Source organism: Pelmatolapia mariae, linkage group LG4 (genome assembly GCF_036321145.2).
Source record: "Pelmatolapia mariae isolate MD_Pm_ZW linkage group LG4, Pm_UMD_F_2, whole genome shotgun sequence".
NCBI lineage: Eukaryota > Metazoa > Chordata > Actinopteri > Cichliformes > Cichlidae > Pelmatolapia > Pelmatolapia mariae.
The window spans coordinates 23,911,933-23,934,078 of record NC_086230.1 but is presented as its reverse complement, the minus strand read 5'-3'; the positions used below and the strand labels follow the sequence as shown (position 1 = coordinate 23,934,078).

Genomic DNA, 22,146 nt, shown 5'->3' with positions numbered 1-22,146 from the left:
AGTTTGATCTTGGCATACGATGATAAATGATCATGTGGCTGCTGATGCTGATGCTGATGCCGCCTCTGCCAAGGTGCATCCCCCACACAGCTAAGGCAACCGCTGCTATCACTCTTTTTTTTTTCTTTTTTTTTTTGTATTCTGTTTATCTTTGTAAAACTCTCTTTCTCTCTCTTTTACCCTCTCTCTTGCTATCGCTTTTTTTTTCTATCTTTACGGACAACCCGGTGAGGTGTCGTGACAATTTCACAGCGCTCCCCGGGAACTTTCCACGACACATACATGACAATCACGCTCACAGTGGGGATCCACCAGCCATGTGCCTTTTGACACGCGTCTTTCTCAAGACATTAGAAGAACAACTCTCACGGCACTGGTGCCTCAGCAAACATGGAGAGAAGCTGAGTGCCCGTGCTGTAATGTGAAAGGCGGAGCTGAAATTTTTGCTTGCTTCTCCAGTAGTCTCCAGCTGCTCGTGAACCTCCCTCAACACCCCAACACAAGCAGGCTCCTACCAGCGTCATGGATATTGAGGGAACCACGCCTTACCTGCCCGTGTCAGCTAAGGCCTCAGCGTGACTCAACACACCAATCTATTGATTTGTGTGTGATGAGCCCGCTGTAGTTATTTCTCTCATCTCTCTTTTGTGTCTACCCTCTTTTTATTTTCCCTCCCCTCCCCCCCGACTGTGCCTCTCGGTTCCTCTCTGTGTTTCTCAGGCGTTACACTCTGTCAAGCCCTCCCTTTCCCCTGTTGTTTGTTCTTTTTTTCTTTGATGAGCCAGTCTCGGCCAGGCAAGCCAGCAGCTCCCCATTGATTGGATGGTCGATGGGTTGAGTGTTTTTGCTGGCTTCTATAGCAGGCATCCTGACTCTGTAAATTGAGCAAAGCCAAAAGCACCGCTTTCTGTAGATCAAGGGACCGCTCTAATGTCAACACAAACTGCGCTTGGAGAGAGTGGAAAAGAGACAGAGATTCAACGATCTCTCCGAAGATAACCGGTCACAGATAGAGGCATATTCATCACCACCTCACCATCTCCCATTTCTCTATCTATTTCTCTGCCTTCTCTGCTCCTTGCTTATTTCCACAGCAGAAGACGACTGTTGCACAAAGACGCCCGTCTCACTTTCTCTCTCCGCCAGGTTTCTGAAGCTGCACTTCGGGCACGAGGGAAAGCGGGGCTGCAGAGAGGGAGGGGTGTAGCAATAAGATGGGTGGAGGTGGGGTCGAGAGTTTGTGGGTGGGGGTGGATTGTGTTGTTGGGGGATTATTGATAAATCTGAAATGAAATGGAAATGGATTTAAACCCAGGTCAGGCCATTTTCCCCTTCTCATTTTCCATTTGAGCCATCCTTTCTCTGAGTAGCCAACCATAACACAGACAGATAACTTGCTTTAAAAAAAACAAACAAAAAAAAACAAAACAAAAGAGAGAGAGAGAAAGGACAGCGCTTTATTTAATCTCAATTTTCTCTTTTTTCCTGCACCTGTTTTTTCTTTCATTCCCTTTACTTTCCCCCTCTCTCTCTCTCTCTCTCTCCTTCTTACTGTCTTTCTCTTGTATCTTTCTATCTCCTTCTGTCTCCTTCTTTCTCCTTTTTTCCGATGCTTGAATAGAAGTGGATCAAAAAGGTAAAGACCACAATGAACATAACAACCACAGCTCGCCCCTTTCTCCCTCCTCCTCCTCCTCCCTTGTCTCCCTTCCTCCCCCATATTCCCTCCTAACCCAGCACCTTGTGTAGTGGTCATGTTTGATGTTGATATCCCTCCCTTTTCTTTCTCGATCTCTAATCGTCTCCTTTGCTCCTCTCTTTCTATCTCTCTTTGACTTGTAACCAAAACTCTAAAGTCCTTCTAGATTTCCTCCTTGGTTCTGATGACACCAGCCTGACCTGCACTCATGCACACACAAACACATGCACAGACAAACACACACAAACAAGGTCAGTCCCGTATCTAAGAGAGATAAACGAGAATTTAACATCATTCCTTTCCTGTATGAAGAAGCACATCTCAGCCTAAATGTACAGACAACATGTATCTGTGTCATTTCATGGATGGCATATTTTCCTCTTTTCCCATCCTTTTTAGAAACCATATTTCATATTCACTCTGTTGCCTCACACGCCTGACAATAGAACTGTCTCATTATTCAAATCTCATATATTCGCATTTCGCAAGTAGCTGTTCACTCATTTCGATATTTCAGTGTATCTGTCCCTACAGATCTGAGAGAAAAAAAACACGTTCTCTTCTTTCTCTTCACATTATTCAGCTGCTCTTTTTCTCCATGCTTTATCTCTTGCCTTCTTTTTTTAGTTTCTCAGGACAGATTCAAAGTTTGCTGTTGTTGAAATCTTAAAGCAAAAAAACAAACAAACAAAACAAATCATTCTGTTAAGATAACAAAGTAACTTGGCAAAGTTGCTGTCAGATCATTGCCTCAGTGTCCCATTTCCAGGTACTTCAGTGTCCTTCTCCCATTTTTCTCTGCTCATTTTTATTTAATCACGTTTCCATTAACTCCTCTTCTCTCACTACCCCTTACTTATAACACATTTATTTCTCCGTTGTGTTTCTCACCCTTCCTTTCTCTTGTTCTCTTCCCACTGCTTGGTTTATCTCTCAGATCACATCTGACCATCACAGGCAGCTGCAGGCTCTTTTATCTTGTCTTACACTGCTCTTCCTCCTCTTCTCTCTTCCCTCTCTACCTCTTTGCAGACTTTATCCCCGCCACCTCTCTGTTTTCTTTATTGCACATGCACAATAAACTTGTCTTGCCCTCCCCTCCTCCCCTTCTCCACCAGTACATGTCCACATCAGTCCATCCCTTCCATCCACTTCCTTATGTGTTCAAGGAGAGGGGAGGAGATGGTGGAGGGAGGTGTATCCCCCGTAGGGAGGGCTTCGGCTTCTCGTAATGGCTTCTCTGATGCAGCCGGGCCTTGCCGCAAGCTCTCTTAAAAAGCCCCAATCAGCATGGCCAGGAACCACAATCAGAAGCTACTAAAAAGCAAAGATAGACCTGGCACGGCACACATCAGGTAGAGAGCAGTGGCCATCACTTTCAGCTTTTCCATGAGGCTGTACCCTCCCCCCGCTCTCAGGTCCCCACCCTTCTCAGCACTCTCTGAAACCCCTACTTACATCTGTCTCAGCCGTTTCCCTGCCTGGCACCGTATCTGGATCCATATGTTGGAGGAATTAACTCCTGTAGAGGTTACCATTACCTGGTTTATGGACTCCTTTGTCTGTTGTGTCTGTGGTTTTCATTAGCATAGATCATTGTCACATTTTTCTCTCACCGCAAGCAGCCATTTTAGCTCAGTCTGCTGCTTGCAGTGGAATAGAAAGTGTCAAAACCCTCCTCCTCCTGCTTCCACCTCAACCAACTGGTTATATTTATTTACTGCTCTCCTTCCCACTAACACTTAAATACATAACCCTTTCCCCTGTCTGCCCTCCTACCCATGTCCACTTTATCCATTTCTCCACTGCTGCTAAATATACTTCCTTTCTCTGTGCGTGGCTGAAGTAATATTCCAAAGTTGTGTTTTGCCCATGTCTGTCACAAATAATCTTTACTGATTCATCCGCTGATTGACAGATTGGGTTCTTGGGTTGATGACTTGTATCTCTTGGTGTTGATGCCACTGTTCAATGAATGTCCACCACACTGTCAACCTACCTATTATGAGGCAATTTTATGACTGTCGGCATTAGCCGCCTCTCCCCTCCTATCATTCCCTCTGTCTCTTTTCTCACCCTTTTCGCTGACACTCGAGCAGCCCAACAACCCACGTCATTGTAGTATTTCCTTTATGACAGGACCAAACAAGTGTCTTTTTCTTACCCCCAGTTTGTTTGCTGATAAAGGAAAAGAAGCAGTTAAAGGAAGCAGTGTTAGACTGCTGAGCAGTATCCCAGTATCACCGTGGAGGGTGGAGTTGGAGACCATATGAGGACAGAACCATTACTTACACAAACAACTCTACATGTGACTTAGAAAAGTGAGAGGGAATGAGTGAGAAACCACTGCATTGTGTGACAGGAAAAATACAAAGAATGGCTGTGAATGGCAAAAGGGAGGAAAAGTGGTTGCTATAGAGACGATGAGTCAGGCAGCATCCCCTCATTAGGAATGACCCACCACACACAAGCATGGTCATGTGACCGTGGCAGCGCAGACACTCTTTTCAGTGGCACAGGGAGAAGATTGCGAGGATTGACTGTACATGTAGAAGCCATTGCATTGTTAGAGCCAAAGAACAGAGACGTGAGTGAGTGAAGCAGCTGGTCATGAATACAAAACACAGCGGCTGGTTTCAGGGCTGTTAGGGAGAGACAGTATGTCTAGGAGACCTGATTCAGAGCAGAGGGAGGGTGAGGGTAGGTAGCAGGCTCGGTTAATGTTTCAGCTGTGCAGGCTTGTTGTTTCCTTACCTCTCAAGCCTCAGTCAGCTTGTTCTGGGTATGCCCCTCTGTTTTCTACAGTATCTGCTGTCTGTATCCTTTGCAACCTCGTCCTGATCAACTTTCCTGTCACTCAGTGTCAGCTTCACGCCATAGAAAAGACTTTGCTTTCAGTGGGTGCTATCTCTTGTTGTAGCCCTCTTTTGGTCTCAGTGAAGGGTATTCTCTGGGGTGAATGTTTGGGTTGATAAAGGTTCAGTTTGATACCTGCCTCTTCAACTGTCTGGATAGTGTGTACCTGCATGCATTTTTCTGAGAGCGTGTGTGTCCTCAAGCTTCATGTCTGTGTATGGTTGTTGTTGCTGTACTGTCTTTTTACTCCCCAAACCTTACGCCCCTTATAGTCTAAAAGGAAGCGGAAACACAAGGCGAGCCCCTCCCTTCTCTTTCCTTATTTTTCTCTTCTCTCTGTCACTATTTGTCACTCCACAGCAAATTAACTCACTCCTAATTCTCATTTCACAGGAAATAACCTATTTACTCTCTCTTACTCCACTCTCTTCTTGTTTGCACACACAGAACACGCTCGCATCCTTCTTCACACTTCTTCTCTCTTTGTGCTTCTTTCTTTCTCTCTCAACATGCATGCCCACCCACACAAGCACACGGACATCCACATACACACTGAGACACATCTACAAACACTTATGGGCTAATGAATGCACCAACATACCATCAGGAGACTCACTGCACTGCACACTCATGCGCACACACTAACTCTTAAAGCCCATTAACTTGTCCAGCATGGATGCGGGTTACCATGCCATGCTCCATCCTGCCCCCTGCTGCCTATTTACTGCACCTGCCAGTAACAGGTGGGGGATTCAATTAGAGCAGCACGCTCTCAGCAGTCAGTCCTGTGAGCACGCCATGACTGTGGACTGGACTGGGCAAAGGCTTGGGCTAGCAGAGCCAGCACAGCCCTCAGATCCCTCTAGGTAAAATAAATATAAATATATATAGTGGGGGAAAAAAACACCCACAAGGACACCACTTAAGAAACAGCTGCCAACTATTGGCAGGGGGTGTTTAGATCATCAAAGTCAGACATTAACCATCACCATGACGCTGTCACATCGAGCGTTGAAACAGCATGCATTGCTTAAGACAACGAAAATGAAAAGTCTAAATTTAGCCTAAAGCTGTCAGCGTTCACTTTTAATTGTGTTACCAGTCGATCACAAATGGGTGAGAGACACTAATGGGAGAAATTCACTGTCATTTTCAGGAAAGTTCCGGAGCTTTCATCACTTTACACTCCAGCCTCATATTGACATGTAACAGCTGACCTGTGCCTCCACGGGAAAGGGATTATGGAGATAAATAGTCAATTATTACAGCAGCATTTCCTAGTATGTGCGGTGGTAATTGGCATGCTAGAGTATGATAGCTACAGCCTGGGTTTTAATCCTGATAAGGTAAGTTTCATTAGCCATCTGGCTAGTTTATAGGGTAAAGAAGTGGTTGTGTCTTCGCTGCCTAGTGACTTCATTGGGATGATCATGACTCCAAGATTTCCATCCTCACCCAAACAAGAATTAATCTATTTATCTCACATAATCCCAGATGGCTCTACTACAGCTAACCTGATCTAGCCAGACTAGGATAATACCTAATCTCAAGACTTATGCCTAATGCTTATTGCCTAATGCCTAATACCTCATTCAAACTGTGGACATAATAGCCTATTGTACTATACTCTACAGCTAGTTTTTTGCTGCTCTGGCTCCCTGCTGCTACAATTCCCCTTCACAGTTAAAAGGAGCGAGAGAGAGAGGGAGGCAGAGCAAAAGAGGCAGAAAAAGCTGGTAAACAGGAGAGCAGTCGGAAAGGCTGAGGAGCGCAGGCCAGAGTTAATGAAGCCCCCTAGGCAGGGTTTGCAGGGTGTGAAGCGTGGCCACTGTTTTTGTTTGCCCTGTGAGTGTGTGAATGGGTGCGTGTATATGTGTACCTCATGGCCTGTGTATACAGCCTAAAGGCCCTTGATGAGCCCCTTTGACACTGAGCCCACCCAACAGTCAGTTCATTAGAATAAACTGACGCACACTGATTGTACAACAAAGCAGCAAAAGAGTGGAACGTGGAGGAGGAAAGCAAAGAATGACAGTCAGAGAGAGACACTCTCTGCTGAGCTGCAGTGTTATTGGGGTGATGAGTCCAAAAGAGAACAGACTACTGCCAATTTACCCCATGGCTGGAAGGTTAGGTGCAATAATGAGCAGAATCACATAGTATTTTTGGGAGAACACTTTGGTGGGCACAATTTATTGAGAGTAAATTGTATTGCAGACAGTAGCTATATTGGAGACATAAATGATTCTTGTTCTTCTCTGTCTGTTACCTGCAAGTAATAAAGCCAGCCATGACTCATCTCCACATAAGTCATCTTCAACCAAAGCTCCAATCTCAAACCTTTCATTACTGTCTATCGGGGATTTTAATATGAATGCTTGTATAACAACGGATTAAATTCAAATACAAGAGAGGTCAAAGCTGGTGTTCACAGGTTGTATACCAAAAATGCTAATATGTAATGTGAAACAAAAACAGTTGGTTGACATTTAACATTTATGATGTTAATTCGCTGGTTAAAGCCAGTGCAATTTGATGATTGCAGCAAAGGTGGCTTGTGTACCAATATACACTGACTCAACAGCATAAATCCAGTAACTAAGATATATTTAGTCTTAGCTCTTGCTCTGTCCATCCATCCATCCACCCACCCACCCACCCATCCATCCACCCACCCATCCATCCATCCATCCATCCTCTTAAACAGTCATCCAAGCAGAATCAGTGTTATTTTGTGACGTTATTGAAATTCCATCCACCCCCATTAACTTGTGTCACTCAGTCAAGTGACAGTCCAACACATGTGCTGGTTCTGTGTGACTGTAAAGCTGTTACCCTGTGGAATCCAAAAATTATAATTTGGCCTCATTCTGTCACACACATATATATATATATATGTGTGTGTGTATATATATATATATATATATATATATATATATATATATATATATGTACACACACACACATATATATATATATATATATATATATATATATATATATATATATATATATATATATATATATATATATATATATATATATATGTGTGTGTGTGTGTACATATATATATATATATATATATATATATATATATATATATATATATATATATATATATATATATATATATATATATATATATATTCTTGTTGATGTAAATTGATATGTTTTATTGGATAAGGGACTATGAGTCATTACACATTTACACTGTCCTCTGCTCGACTGCGCCTTCAATTTCACTGTAATATGGCAACAGGGATGGATGCTTGCATGTCTTTTAATACTTACTTCTCTATTAGGTCATCCTTTCTGTAACAGTAGAGACTAGGCTTACATGTTTGTTTTTCTTTGTCCTTTATTTTACCTTGAGGCAGAGTTGTTCCTGGCTTTGTTTATGGGTCACCTACATGCAGAGCCTTCCTTAATAGAGTTTATTTCTCTATTTACAGTACCATTGCACTTTTAAGGGGATGTCCTACTTGTGCATAGCTGTTTTTCCCTCCACACTCATTTTTATCTACTCCGATGATATTTTACCCTTCGCAGCCTTTGTTTGAAAATATTTTGGAGCACAGTGCCAGATTAACCATTGCTCTGAAAAATATTTTGCATATTTCAGTCACCCACATTCATATTTGCAAAGCAAACACCTCAGGCATCAGTACTTTCTAGCAAATATTTTGGTTTGACAGTGGAGCATGACAAGCTTCCCTCTTGTGAAGAGTCTGTATTCAGTGTTTGTTTATGCCTGAGTTTGATTAGATTCGTGTTTGGCTGCCAGTCTCAATCCCTGTTGGACCTCTCAGACAGAACAGGCTAATTCCTAAGTGGTCCAGCACCACAGAGCACCATCCACTATCAACAGCAGTATGACAGAAAGCAGAAAGAGACGGCTGGATTTCCAGAAGCCTGAAGTAACTCCTCCATCTTACTGTTGTGATTCCCCTCCTGCACCAACTCCATGCAATATTCAAGACAGTTTGAGCCTCGTCTGATCCATCACTCTAACAGTCACTGTGTGACAGTGCCTGTATGGCTTGTGGGTGTGTGCGTGCATGTTGTGCACCATCCTCGTGTGAATTCCAGTGTCTGTCTGGTATCCATGCGCTCTTTATGTCATCTGTTCCGAGTCCAGTTAGGCCTAAGATGTGTTAAGTCTTGAGGTGACCAACCAGTGTCCGGTTCTGTTGTAACCCCAAGCCAAAGAGACTTCATAAATAAACCGGTGGGGAAATGTGGCAGGCTCGTCAGATGTTTTATTCTGTAGTTCCACCAACATTCTCACTCTCTTGCCCTCATGCGTTTTTGTTTTCTATTGCTGTGATGTCACTGTGCCGAGGATGCCAGCAGCTTTCCTCATAGATAACCTGACACTCCCATTGGTCCCAGGGTGCTCTCGCCATCCAGCAGGATAACACAGCATCAACCAGCTAATTTATAGCAGTCCCCTGTGGGTGACCTCCACCTGCCTGAAGTAGACTTCCTCAGTGTGTGTGTGTGTGTTTGTGTGCACTTGTTTGTGTATGGATGGTGTGCAGGGGCTCCACTTGTTTTTGTTTGCGTGTACTTGCCTGTGTGGAATAGACTTTGTGTCTGTATTTGTTTGTGTGGAATATTTGTGAGTGGGTGATGTTGAGTTGCAGTTGCAGAGGAAGGGGAGGCCTAGCCAACCTCACATCTTTACCCCAGGATACTTTTTTTTGTTCTTTGAGGCATTACTCTTGACTGAGAGCCAAATTTGAGTCCTAATAAAACAAGCTCCACAATTACTGTTTTACCACCCAGTGGCAGAGCAAAGAAACAGAGGCCTTTGAAATAGAAAATGCACAATCAAATAAAAAGTAGGCCAAGATAAATTAGATTAGAGACTACATTTAAACTGCGGCGGCAGCCAGAAAATTCCCATTTATCATATCCAAATGGTTTCCAACCACAATGCTGAAGTTCTACAAACGAGCTTTTATGTGTTCCTTCATTTTAAATCTGATAATGTACCTCACCTTACTCCCCTTTTCCCATCTCTCCATTCTCCCCCTACTCTTTGTCTCCTTTTTAATTCTCAACTTATTTTTATCTACTCATATCTTTCTCTCGACCCCTCCATGTCTTTTTCTCCTGTTCTATTTTCAATGGTCTTTGGCCTTTTCCCATTTCCTCTCTCCCACCCCTCCCACTGCCTTGATATCTTTTATTTCTTTCAATGCTCTGTTTTCATTTTCTGTCTCTTCCTTTTATTCCCTCTTCTCCTCCTCTCTGCACCAATGCTTCTCTACTGCTCCAGTATTTGTGTGTCCGGGGACACTGCTGCGGGTGCAGGTGCCCAGCTCTCAGCAGGAGGCAGAGCATCAGGCGGGGGCATGGTGTAAGGACCCGCTACAGTCAGGGGACCGTCTGTACGTCATGCCCTGGACCCCCTATCGCACCGACATGCTGTATGAGTATGCCTCCTGGGAAGACTTCAAACAGAGCCGAGCCACCACCACCTACAAGTGAGTGCGCCTCCCACTGTCTTGGATGATCAAATGGCATCTGCTGCGGTATCGATTTATTGGCTTTTGATGTGGATATGGATGGCGATAGCAGAATGCTCTTATTGTGGTGTCTGTGTGCCTGCCATTAGCCATCTTGGGGGCTTCGCCATGCAGAATGGAGAATTGGAGAAGTGATTTCTTCATCTGGATTCTGTCTCAACAGGTTACCCAACAGAGTTGACGGCACGGGGTTTGTTGTGTACGACGGGGCAGTGTTTTACAACAAAGAACGCACACGAAACATAGTCAAGTATGACCTACGTACGCGCATCAAGAGTGGAGAGGCAATTGTCACAAACGCCAACTATCATGACACTTCACCTTACCGGTGGGGAGGGAAGTCAGACATTGACCTGGCTGTGGATGAGAATGGCCTGTGGGTTATTTACGCCACTGAATCCAACAACGGACGACTGGTGGTCAGCCAGGTGGGAGAGCAGTTTGCACAGAAGGGGATGAGGTGTGGATTATAAATGCAGGAGTGGATTATGTTAAAATCTCATCTGACTAGTCAGGCAAAAGGTCATATGTCACACTTGAATTGAGATTACACAAGTGCACTGACAAATAAGATTAAAGAGATGTTGTTGGCCCCAAAAAATGAATCACAAAAACATCATCTGCAAAAGGTTAGGCTGAATTTCAAATCCAATTGTGAGAAAGAATAATCCCCTCCAGCATGGTAAATATTTCATTTATTTTGTAGTTGCCCCACAGTGTTGGATTTAATAACTTACAATCAAAAAACTGTGGGAATGATTTAGAATTGTTTTCTGCACTTTAAACATATAATACTCTTCATCCTCTGTAATACAAAGTCACATTACTTTGCCCTGCTCACTCTGCAGCCTCAAAATGTGATCCATGACCGTAAACATGAAGCATTCGTATTTTAATGCCAGTTGCTTCTTTGTTTCTCAGCCAAAAAAACTGCAATCAGGCAGAAAGTTCCTATATAAACAGGGTATAAAATTAATGTGTTGCTCAGATAGTCGTGTCTCATTTATTATCACTATCTTTGACCTTACCAGGAAATTGTTTTTCAAAGCGTATATGTTAAACTATCAATCTGAAATATCAAACCCTGCATGAGCTATTACAGTGCAGAGTAATGGAGTGACAAAGTAGCAAACAAGAAAGCGATAACTTTCAACAGAAATAAATGCTTTATTTTGTAGGGAGTTTTTCTATTTATTACAATGTTTTGGGGGGGAAAAAAAGCCAGACGAGGTCTCTGTGAGAGCTTGCATAATCTTAATGAGCATATATAATTTTACCTGTTATTTTGAGTTTAGATATTATTATTATTATTATTATTATTTTGAGTCATATTTAACCTCCTAAGACCCGAACTCTTCCATGGCATGCATTTTTAATTTCTCTTTGATATTTGGGCATATTGAGACCCGATGAATGCAAAAACAAAGAATTACCAGATTTTTTTTTTTTTTTTTACCTAATTTTTGTTTCTAAGAAAAATGAAAGCCACATATGAGGATATTCGTTTAAAGTTTCAATAGAACAGTAGCAGTATAATGTCCTCGTAAGTGCATATCAGGCGCTTGTAGAGTAAAATTGAGTATTTTGGTCTAAATAACCCAAAATGTGATGTACACATATGTGGACGCCAGGTCCTAGGAAGTTAAGAGGGTTTTTTTTTAAAAAAAAAACCCAACTCAAACACAACACCCAATACAAGGGAAAAAAAATATTAGTTTAAGAGGGCATGGAGAGCTTTTTTCAAAATCAAGCCAGGCTTTGGATGCAATGATACAACTTCTTCCATTTCTAATCTGATGCCTTGTACCAAGCTAATCCCAGTGCTATATTAGTAATCTGTATTCTTCACTATAAGGAAGAGACTGGGAATTATTCTTCTATGTGTACGGAAACATCAAGGTCAACTTAAAACAGCTTGCCTAAAATAATAAAATCTAACTAATTTACTGTATTACTGTATTTGTATTTATTAGTGAAATCAGAAATGCCAAAAAACCCACGATAAATTTCCTTTTATTTGAACATAAGAGTAATTAAGCTATTACGTATTGCTGTCATTCACAGTTGAGCTCCTTTTTCCTCCTCACACACTAGAGCTGAAAAGAGGCAGCTGAGGTGAAATAATATAAATTGAGTTGATGACAGGAGTAATGTTAGTGTAAGCATAATAAAAGCTTCCCGTGAGTGTTACAATGAACCAGTGTCCTTCTAGTTTGTATAATGCCTCTGACCAGACATAGTGAGAGTGAAGGTAAATGAGCAAGCAGATCTTTTCAGTCATGTGAACTCAATTTGACCATAGTTTGCAGTTAAGTGAAGACTTTTCCAAACATACAAATAGAAACTATTAGTATATCAGTGTGAAATACTTCCAAGCTGCTGACCCTTTATTAAAAGCTTCTTTTGCTCCATCTTAGCTATGTCACTGGATCAGCTCATTGTCACCAATATCCGAACCAGCTTCTGGGATCAGTATCAGACTGATAGTCGATCTAAATAGCAGACTGGCGCATCCTTAATTAAGGCTATCACAGGCTTAGTCTTCAGATTCACCATCAGTCATCTGATGTGTCAAAATTAAGTGACTGGTGATGGACAGACTTCAGATTTTTCTGTCATTGCCAAGCTGTCGGAGATTGACAATGACGTCATCATTACTGTGATGTTACACATCGGTTTCTTCACTTGTTTTCAATCTCAAGTTCTGTGTTTTGGCTTTCGGCAGATCCACTGAGAAACACACCTAGCTGCATGCCTAATTCAGTGGTGAATTTTCAGTCCAAGCCCTCAAGCCTAACTTGCTTTATCCAAGTCTGTCTATTCAACTTTAACAACAAAATAAACATTATGCTGTGTTAAATCAGACCTGAAAATACAGAAGGGGATCACAAAGTCATTAGGCAGGTATTTACATTTAGGTTACATCAAGTAAGAAGCGGGGTAATTTTCTCATAAACTTCTATGCAATTGGTCTTTTTTTTGCAACAAGATGAGTCACCCCCTGCTGGCATTAGAAGGAATGTAGGATTAAGGTACTTGAATATTGACTCCTCAGACCCAGAGGCTACATCCATCTTTTATATAGACTGTGTTTCCAACATCTATCTTTCTGTCTTCAGCTATCTTGATCTTAAAACTTCCACTAACTGAGTGATGTTAAGATATTTAAAACGAACCATTGAACTAATCTTAAATGGCGCAATTTCCTGAACCTTTTTAACAACCATAAAAAGTAAAAATCCCTCTAAAACATTGCTGATTCAAGCCTGCTAAAACTAGCCATTTGAATACTTCCTCTTTGCCCACAGGTGAACCCTTACACGTTGCGCTTTGAAGGCACCTGGGAGACCAGCTTTGACAAGAGGATGGCGTCCAACGCCTTCATGGCTTGCGGAGTGCTTTATGCAGTGCGATCAGTCTACCAGGACGATGACAGTGAAGCAGGGGGTGACCTGGTGTTGTATGCCTACAATACCAACCGTGCTCGAGAGGAACCTGTCAACATTGCTTTTCCCAATCCCTATCAGTATATTTCCTCTGTGGACTATAATCCTCGAGACAACCAGCTTTATGTCTGGAACAACTATAATGTGCTGCGCTACCCGCTGGAGTTTGGACCACCGGATCCTACCACTGGTAAGAAGAGATCTCATCCCATCCCATCCCATAGCTTACACAGACAAATCATGTGTTTAGCTTTTTGATTATGAGATATTTTGAGTCACAAGTGGTAAAATATGAGATTGTAACAGCAAGTATACAGCGAGGTCCATAAGTTGTAAATTTGCCTCTGTACACTACCACAGTGGACTTTAAATCAAACAGTCAAGACTATTATCTTTAATTCAAAGGTTTCAGCTAAAGTATTACATTTATTATTGTGGACATTAACTTTTTTTTTTTTTTACATTGTCCCCTGTTTTTAGAGGCTCAAATGTAATTAGACACTTGACTAACAAGCAGTTCTGTGATCAGATGACACCTGACCCCCATGACAAATTAAAGAGATAAAAGATCTGGAGTTGTTTCCAAATGTTTAAGTTACATTTGGTAGCTTTTCACTGGAGCTCTCAATGTAATGGTCAATTATATTGACAGTTCCAGTGAATGGCCTCCTTCATTTGTCGATGCAAGTGAAGGAGGCCATCAGTAGACTGAAAAAACAAAATAAACCTATCAGAGACAGCACTTTGAGAGGGGCTAAATCAACAATCTTCAAAACATCTTTTTAAGAAAACAGTTCTTAAAAAACAATGAATGTACTGGCCAGCTCAGCAACACCAAAAGGCATGAAAGACCACAGAAGACAGCTAAAGTCGATGATAATAGAATTATGTCCATGGTTAAGAAAAACAGCTCCACAACATCTAACCGAGTCAAGAACACTCTCGGGGAAGTAGGTGCATCATTATCACAGCCTGCAATCAACAACGCCTTCATGAATGGAAATACAATAGAATGGAAATACAGAGGGCTTACAACTAGGTGCAAACCACTGATTACACTCGAGAAAAAGAAGGCCAGATTAGACTTTGCCAGAGAGGCTGAACAGTTATGGAAAATAATTCTTTGGACAGATGAAACCAAGATTACTTTGAACCATAATGGTTCCATAATGGTTCTAAGAGAAAAGTATGGAGAAAGAGAGAAACGGCTCATAATCTGAAGCATATCACGTTATCGTTCAAATATGGTGGATGCATTGTTATAGCGTGGGCATGTATGGCTGCCTGTGGAACTGGATCACTAGTGTTTATTGGTGATGTGACTGTTGGTAGAATTAGCAGGATGCAGGATGTACATGGCACACTGCAGTGCAAATGGATAATGACCCGAAGCACGCAGCGAAAGCAGACAAAGATGTTTTCAAGGCAAAGAAATAGGATGTTCTTGAATTACCAAGTCAGTTACATGATCTCTACTCAACAGAGCATGCTTTTCAGTTATTAAATACTAAACGAAATGCAGAAAGACTCACAAACAAGCAGCAAATGAAAGTGGCTCCAGTAAAGGTGTGAAAATGGCTATAATTCCTGGGCAGTTATTGCAGTACTTTTATAAAACTCCACTACTATAAAACTAAAACTACATCTTGATTTTATCTTTTGTTTAACATCCACTTTGGTGATGTGAAGATGCAAAGTCACAACAATTGTGCATAATCTGTGCATACTGACATACATGTTTTCTACCGACAAGCTGATGATAAGGTTATTTCTTTCCCCTAAAACTTGCATGACAGTTAACATTCATTTGGTAATTATGTTGGGCAAGATGTTAAACATGTGACTAAGTTGGACACATTGAGTATTTACGCTTGTCACTCCAAATAAACCCATATGCTCTTGATACAAACACTACTACGAATGTTTTCAACAGAAAACATTTTTCTTCCAGAAAAAGCAGGAAGATGAAGAAAAGCATTTAAAGTACAAATTCCAAAAACTGGAATCAAATGATTATTGTTCTCTCCCCAGCTATAGTTAAAGTAAAGAAGAGCTGCTCAGGTATGACTTCTGTAGCGCTTCATGTAAGCATCACTGTGTCATGGGTAATGAAAAAGCCATTCAGAAATAAGGCAGAGGATGAAATGGGAACGCCACACTGCATTTTGGCAGTCCATCAGTATGAGAAGGCGGTTTGGATGTACTGTACATCTGAGCTGCATAAAGGCCTGTATGAAGCTCGGATTAGGCCCAGAGAGAGATGAGGCAGAGACAGACGGGCGGCAGCAGTCTGAGTTGCGTGCTGACTCTGCGTTTGATCAGTTAGGATTTTGTAGTTGTGATGGCTTGCTTTTATCTTCGCATTAGGTTTGGTTGTTAGTGATGGTGACTTCTCTGATACATTTGATAAATTATTTACTTCTCCCTGACTTGTGATGCTGCTTTCTCGCCATCTCCTCCCTCTGCTTCTCCTCCTCTCTGCGGAGAACCGGCTTTGAGAGACTCAAAAAAGTATTTGTCACCCCAATTATTGTCAGACTAACTTTTGAACTCAGCTTCTGAGAGACATCTTACATTCAGATGCAAGTGTCCTTCATTATCTTGATCTTAGCTTTTGGCTTTTGCTGTCAGGTTTTGCTGTTCTCTAATAATTCCCTTACAACCCCTTTTAAGTCTCTCACTTTTTCCATGTCTCTCTGTGATTTACTCTTGGGTTACCTCAGGCCCTCTGACCACCACTCAAGTGACCACCACTCTTCCAGCAAGGCCGTTCACCTCCAGTGCGAGCCCCTCTACTGCCCGCCCGCTGGCCCCCACCTCGCGCCCAATCGGTTCCATCAACAAGAATCCTGATCTTCGACCAATCACTGCTACTGTGCCTGTCACCCGCCGGCCACCTCGCCCTCCTCAAGGCTCAGAGCCACAATTTTGCGAGACGAAGCTCGTCCGCGGTGTCCAGTGGCCAACAACACAGCGAGGAGAAACAGTGGACCGTCCATGTCCTAAAGGATCTTTAGGTGAGAAAAACCTGCGTGCATTTATTTTCAAACATTTGTTCTTTTTTTTTACTCATCATATGAGCTTCAAGCGTACTCGTACATAAAGTACCATGTGGGTGTTTGCAATATATATCAGCGCATGTGCCCAAGTGATAAGCACGTTTGGGCACTCACACTTGTTTTTTTCCGCTGTTGTTGTCTTCCATCCTTGCGTTGGTCCCACCAGTAGGCACGGTCCCCGAGGACTTGCAGATGAAAGCTCGTCCTCCACAAATGAAAGGCTCATCTCCCAGAGAAACAGAGCTGATTGAAAGTGGCGAATAATGAAATGAAAGACAAGGCAACACAGGCTTCACCTCCCTTCATGCTTGCTACTTTACTCTTAAACATCCAGCCGTCAAAAAACAAAAAACCTAAAACAAAAAAAAAAAACTCTGTAGTTGCAGAAAAAAAGAAATCTCCTCTATCTTTCTTCCAGTGTCTTTTGCTGTTTCTGTATGTTCTCTCTGCGTTAAATCAGCAGCAGGCTTAATTGCCTCGTCTTGGCAGCGCTCTCAAACCTAATCTGTGGTCGATGGAGGAGAGTATAGAGAAAAGTAACAGCGAGGAGAGAAAAATCAGTGGGAGAGAGAGGAAGAAGGGAATATGAAATGCAACGCCACATCTGCTCTGATCCTTTCTACAACTATGAAACGTTTGCTGCATTGTCCCTGTCATCTCTGCCGTTCCGATCTGCGTCTCTCCCTCTCGCTCTTTCTCGTCTCTCTTCCCTTCTCTGCCTTCTCTTTGCAACTTAACGTTGGTTATTTGTGTTAGCAGCAGACAGACCCTCCTCTGGTTTAATCCCCCCATGCTGTCCTTTCTCTGAACCCCCGTAACTGAACAGAAAAACTTAGCTGGAAATGAGGTTTGGTGGAAGGTGCTTTCCTTCAGGTGTTTTTATTTGACAGTGAGGGATCTTACCTGATGTCTTTGCTGTGTGACTGTGTGAACAGAGTAAACATTATGTGCTACGTGAGGATGTATTCCTTTAAAGTCATTCTTTTTACATTATCAAAACCTTTTCTTACCCAGTCATTTTCTCCCTCACTTTCTCATTAACCTGTACTTCATTATTTAACCTTTTTCACTTTTGACCCATTTTCTCTGAAATTCTGCTCTACCTCTTCATTCCTGCTTCTCTCTCATCTTCAAACACTTTGAGTAATTTTAAAATTCATTTCCTTCCATTATTCTTGTTTAAAGAAAAGAAATCTCACACTTTTGAGACGCCTAATGCTTAATATATCTGCCCCCCTCCCATTCTTCTGCTTTTCTCTAGGCATTGCTTCATTCCAGTGCTTGGCGGATCAGGTCATGTGGAACCCGCGGGGTCCTGACCTTAGTAACTGCACCTCCCCCTGGGTCAACCAGGTAGCCCAGAAGGTGAGACCTGGAGTCAAACTCCCTGGCCATGGGTCTGTCCCTTTCCTGTGCCCCACTGCCCCGACTATCTTCCCTGTCCACCTCCACACACACATTAACATATCTCTAGGGCTGTCCTGATTAAAATACAGACTCATTTCAAGTGGCTCTTTATTACAAGGCATCTGCTCTTAATACTTAATTAACTCACTTTTTTTTTTTAGGTAACATACCTTAATTACAGCTAGGGTAATTTATTTAAAAAAAAAATCAGCCGTAGCGTCTCACAGCTTTGCATAGAAGTCAGCCAATTCAATTTCATTTTGTCTTGCTTCGATCGTAGTCTCATATAATCCATTATACCTGTGCAGTAGCTAAACGTCATGGTCTCTAGATGATGCCCAGTGATTAACTTAGCTGACTGCTATTTAAATTTCCAAACTGTGTTACTAAATACTTTGCGGAAATCTGATCATTCCCCAATTTTGACAGTAATCAGATTTCACAGTCTATTCAAAGTGGAATTCAGAGTACTCTCGTTAACACAGCTACATTTCTGTTGGAGAAATTCTTGATTGTTTAGCCATGCATGCCGCTGAGCAGCTTTCTTAAAGGTTTTTTAAGTGTGTGCATGTGCCTGGAAGGGTAAGTAGCAGCGCTCTGAAAAGTAACATCATTGAAGAATCCATTATACCTTCTCCTTTTGGCGAAAATCAATTGCAATTGCAAGGCGGTTTCTAAGGGTGTAATTTGCAAGTGAAACAGGGCTAGGGAGAATAAAAACTTCATGATGTGTTGTACAAGGTCCATCTTTGTTTACAATGATGCAGGAAGAGCTGGTAATGAAGACGGAAATCTGATTACTGAACAAACATCAAGCTGAGGGTTTTGTGTGCAGAGCATGTGTATTGTTGTGGTTGTGGTACGCGTGAGAACATTTGAACAGTTTGGGGTTTGTGTGTTAATGTGCAGATAAAGAGTGGGGAAAATGCTGCCAACATAGCTAGCGAGCTGGTGAACCACACTCGGGGTCGGATCCAGGCTGGAGATGTTAGCTCTTCTGTCCGACTGATTGAGCAGCTGCTGGATATACTGGATGCCCAGCTTCAGACCCTGAGGCCTGGAAACAAGGAACCAGCTGGAAGAAACTACAACAAGGTAGAAGAGAGTGTCAACAGTATGTGCGTGAATAAAAACACACACTTGATGATAAGATATAGTTAGAATAAGAAAAGAATGCTTCGCGTCATGCAGATTTACTTAGCAGTTCATAAGCAAAAAAGTGGTTTCTGTTTTTGTTTAGTTTTTTTTTTCTTAATTTCAGGCTTTGTTTTTCTCCCTTCTAGCTTCAGAAGAGAGAGCGGACCTGTAAGGCATACATCCAGGTAGCTTTCCTCTTTTATCTAGCTGCTTTACATGCCTGTGGAGTCGGACTGCTCTGTGACTTAGAATAACTGAGGGAAGATAAATCCTTGAGCAGACTAGGCTTGTGGATGAAGTTTCTTCAGCTCTGTATTGTGATTGATGCTGCTTTTGGAATCATTACTTTTAGAAATTCTGGTTTGTTCTGGAAGGCAGTGTGAGTAAGATGTAGAATAACTTCTGGCAGACACCATGTACTAAATATTAAAGTATTTTCCAGAGCAGGGCAAGCTGCTTTTATAGTTTTTCTATTGCTCATGGTATGCATATATGTAAAATTACATTTCAGCTAATGAAGAAGTCATCTGTCTGTGATTTCATTGTGGCTTTGTTGCACTGTGAGTGGTCTTAAATGCATAGTAGTGCCCTTGGCTTCACTGTGTTTCACAATAAGGGACAATATCTGTCGCTTTGAGAAAATATAATTTGACTATAGCATGAAAGGCAGCAGTTGGTGTTACTACACCCTTCTGTGCTTTTTCAATATTTGTGCAATATCTGTGGTTCTGTGGGAGCCGTAATCTAATATCAGGAAAAGGCCTTGTGTATGCTTCTCTGTAATGATGAAATGCGGCACTCTGCAGCGCAGTCTTTTATGTGCTTTGACCTATCTCCAGCATATAGTAATATGACCCCACATCTTCTAATCTCAGTTGGTGCAAGATGAATGTAAAGGCTGCTGTGTAGTATGTTAATCGACCATTATTTTTTGTCACTTACTGCAAAGGTAGCTCACTGATCCAAGGATAAACGAAAAACACCCTCCGTCTTCTTCTTCTGTAGCTGATAGAGTGCATTCTGATGCTGAATTCATTTTCTTAACAGCAATGGTCTTTATTCCACGCAGCAGTCAATCCTTCATTTTGAGAGGCCTGAGCAAGAGAATTACATGATTCATCAAGCAGGCTACTCCAATAAATTGGATAGCTGATACAACCATCAAAATTGCCATTAAATGAATTGTAAGTGTGAAATAGAATGGTAATATGTCTTACATAGCAGAGTAATAAATGTAGTGCAAGGAAGTGGTGAGTTTCTAGGAAGTTATAGTGCAATAGACTTTGTACTTTGAGGTGCTAATGTTATACGGTTACACTTTACAATATAGCACACAAAATGAATGCTTACCAAAAAAGTGACAAACAAATCAGGAACTAACATGTTTAATGGCTAATAAGTACCTAAGAGTTCTTTCTGAAAGAACACAATGCTGGAAACAGTGTTAATGAACCAATGTCTAATAATTAGTTACTAGATATCCAGAATTGGATTTACTCCGGATTGGGTTCTAAATGACACAAATTCAATAAGCAATAGTCGTTACTGCACAATAATGAAAATGTTATTTTGTTTTACCTGGTGTGCTGTTGAGTAAAATGCTAAGTAGCTGCTAGGGATGCATCTGAACTTCATGATTACCTTGCTATTGCCTTACATTACATTTGTGTTCCTACTTGTGTTAAGTAGACAAAAGAATCAAAGCGAGAAACTTCCTGAAAAGTTAAACTAGTTCCTCATTTGTCACTTTTACTATGTATGTGCCTTATTGTAAAGTGTTCTTGCTAATATCGATCATATTACTGATGCTACTGAAGCTAGCATTAATGCTATGCCTTCTGCGCGGGCCAGGCGGTGGTGCAAACAGTGGACAATTTGCTCCGTCCTGAGGCTTTGGAGTCATGGCAAGACATGAACAGCACAGAGCAGTCTCACACTGCCACCATGCTACTGGACGTCCTGGAAAAAGGAGCCTTCCTGCTGGCCAACAACATGTACGGGAAAAACTTTACAGACCGAGCGCCCAGCATTGGTAAGAAAACAGCAGTGAGGTCAAGATCAAGATGTTATTTTTTTGTTACTTCAGTTATGAAAGCAGAAATTTCATAAGGTAGAAAAAAATAAATCAAAAAGTAGTGTTTTTTGCTTATATTTTATTTTATCAAAAATATGTAATATAAATCTTGTTAACTAGAAGGACACTCAAGAGTCATTTGCCAAGGACAGTGCCTATCACTGACTTTTACAGTGGTGGTCTGGATCTGTACCAACATTTTATGGGTTTGTCTTTTGAGCATGCCCAGCCGCTGCAAGTTTAATGAAATTCGCTCTGGTAGTTTATGCTTAATGGTGAAGTAAATTTAAAACAAATCAGTCAGATACACAGGCCAGCAAACAAACAGCACTGAAAATATACCTCTACCTCAGCTTCTACCTTGGCAGAGGATTGTTGTACACATGAATTGAGGCCAGTGCTGACTGCTGTTCAAATGCAATGTGCAGTTTTAACTCCAGATTGTGGCTCTAAATTTGTCTTGTGTTTTTTTTTTAATTAAAAATATGCACCAATTTCTGTGTTTCTACCATCAGATCTCCAGGTGCACGTTGTAAACACAGAGATGGACATGCAGGACTTGTCCTTCCCGCAAAATTACGCCAGTGACAGCACCATCCAGCTTTCAGCCTCTACTATCAAACAGTACAGCCGCAACGGTCAGCAACCCTTACCCCCTCCCTGTCTGAAAAATTGCACTGTCCTGTGCAGCCTCTCTCTTAATGTTTCCATTTGCATTTTCATGCAGGCTTAAAACAATCTGCATGCAGTTGACTAAGTTATTGGTTCATAATAATAGGCTAATCAGATTAACAAAAGCGCTGAGACAATTTCTTTTCTTGATGGTTTCTTAACAGCAGTCTTAATAGAATAGCTGGGGAGGCGTGTAGATTACAATCGGCCCCAGTCTGACAGAGCAATCTCAGCACTCCCTCTCTCCTCTCTTCCCCATCCC

General features: G+C 41.8%; 1 protein-coding gene across 3 annotated transcripts in view; it reads left to right on the top strand.

Annotated features, from left to right (window-relative positions):
- Positions 1 to 22,146, top strand: part of adgrl1a (adhesion G protein-coupled receptor L1a) — a 94,679-nt gene that overhangs the window by 56,940 nt on the left and 15,593 nt on the right. For 2 of the 3 annotated variants that reach the window (XM_063472035.1, XM_063472037.1), the window contains exons 5-13: positions 9,840 to 10,047; positions 10,253 to 10,517; positions 13,398 to 13,725; positions 16,259 to 16,552; positions 17,856 to 17,959; positions 18,911 to 19,096; positions 19,285 to 19,323; positions 20,990 to 21,170; positions 21,728 to 21,850. In XM_063472035.1, coding sequence (XP_063328105.1) covers positions 9,840 to 10,047; positions 10,253 to 10,517; positions 13,398 to 13,725; positions 16,259 to 16,552; positions 17,856 to 17,959; positions 18,911 to 19,096; positions 19,285 to 19,323; positions 20,990 to 21,170; positions 21,728 to 21,850 — 1,728 coding nt within the window. Of the gene's footprint in view, positions 1 to 1,594; positions 1,637 to 9,839; positions 10,048 to 10,252; positions 10,518 to 13,397; positions 13,726 to 16,258; positions 16,553 to 17,855; positions 17,960 to 18,910; positions 19,097 to 19,284; positions 19,324 to 20,989; positions 21,171 to 21,727; positions 21,851 to 22,146 lie in introns of those variants that run through there. The other variant, XM_063472038.1, reaches the window with a different exon arrangement.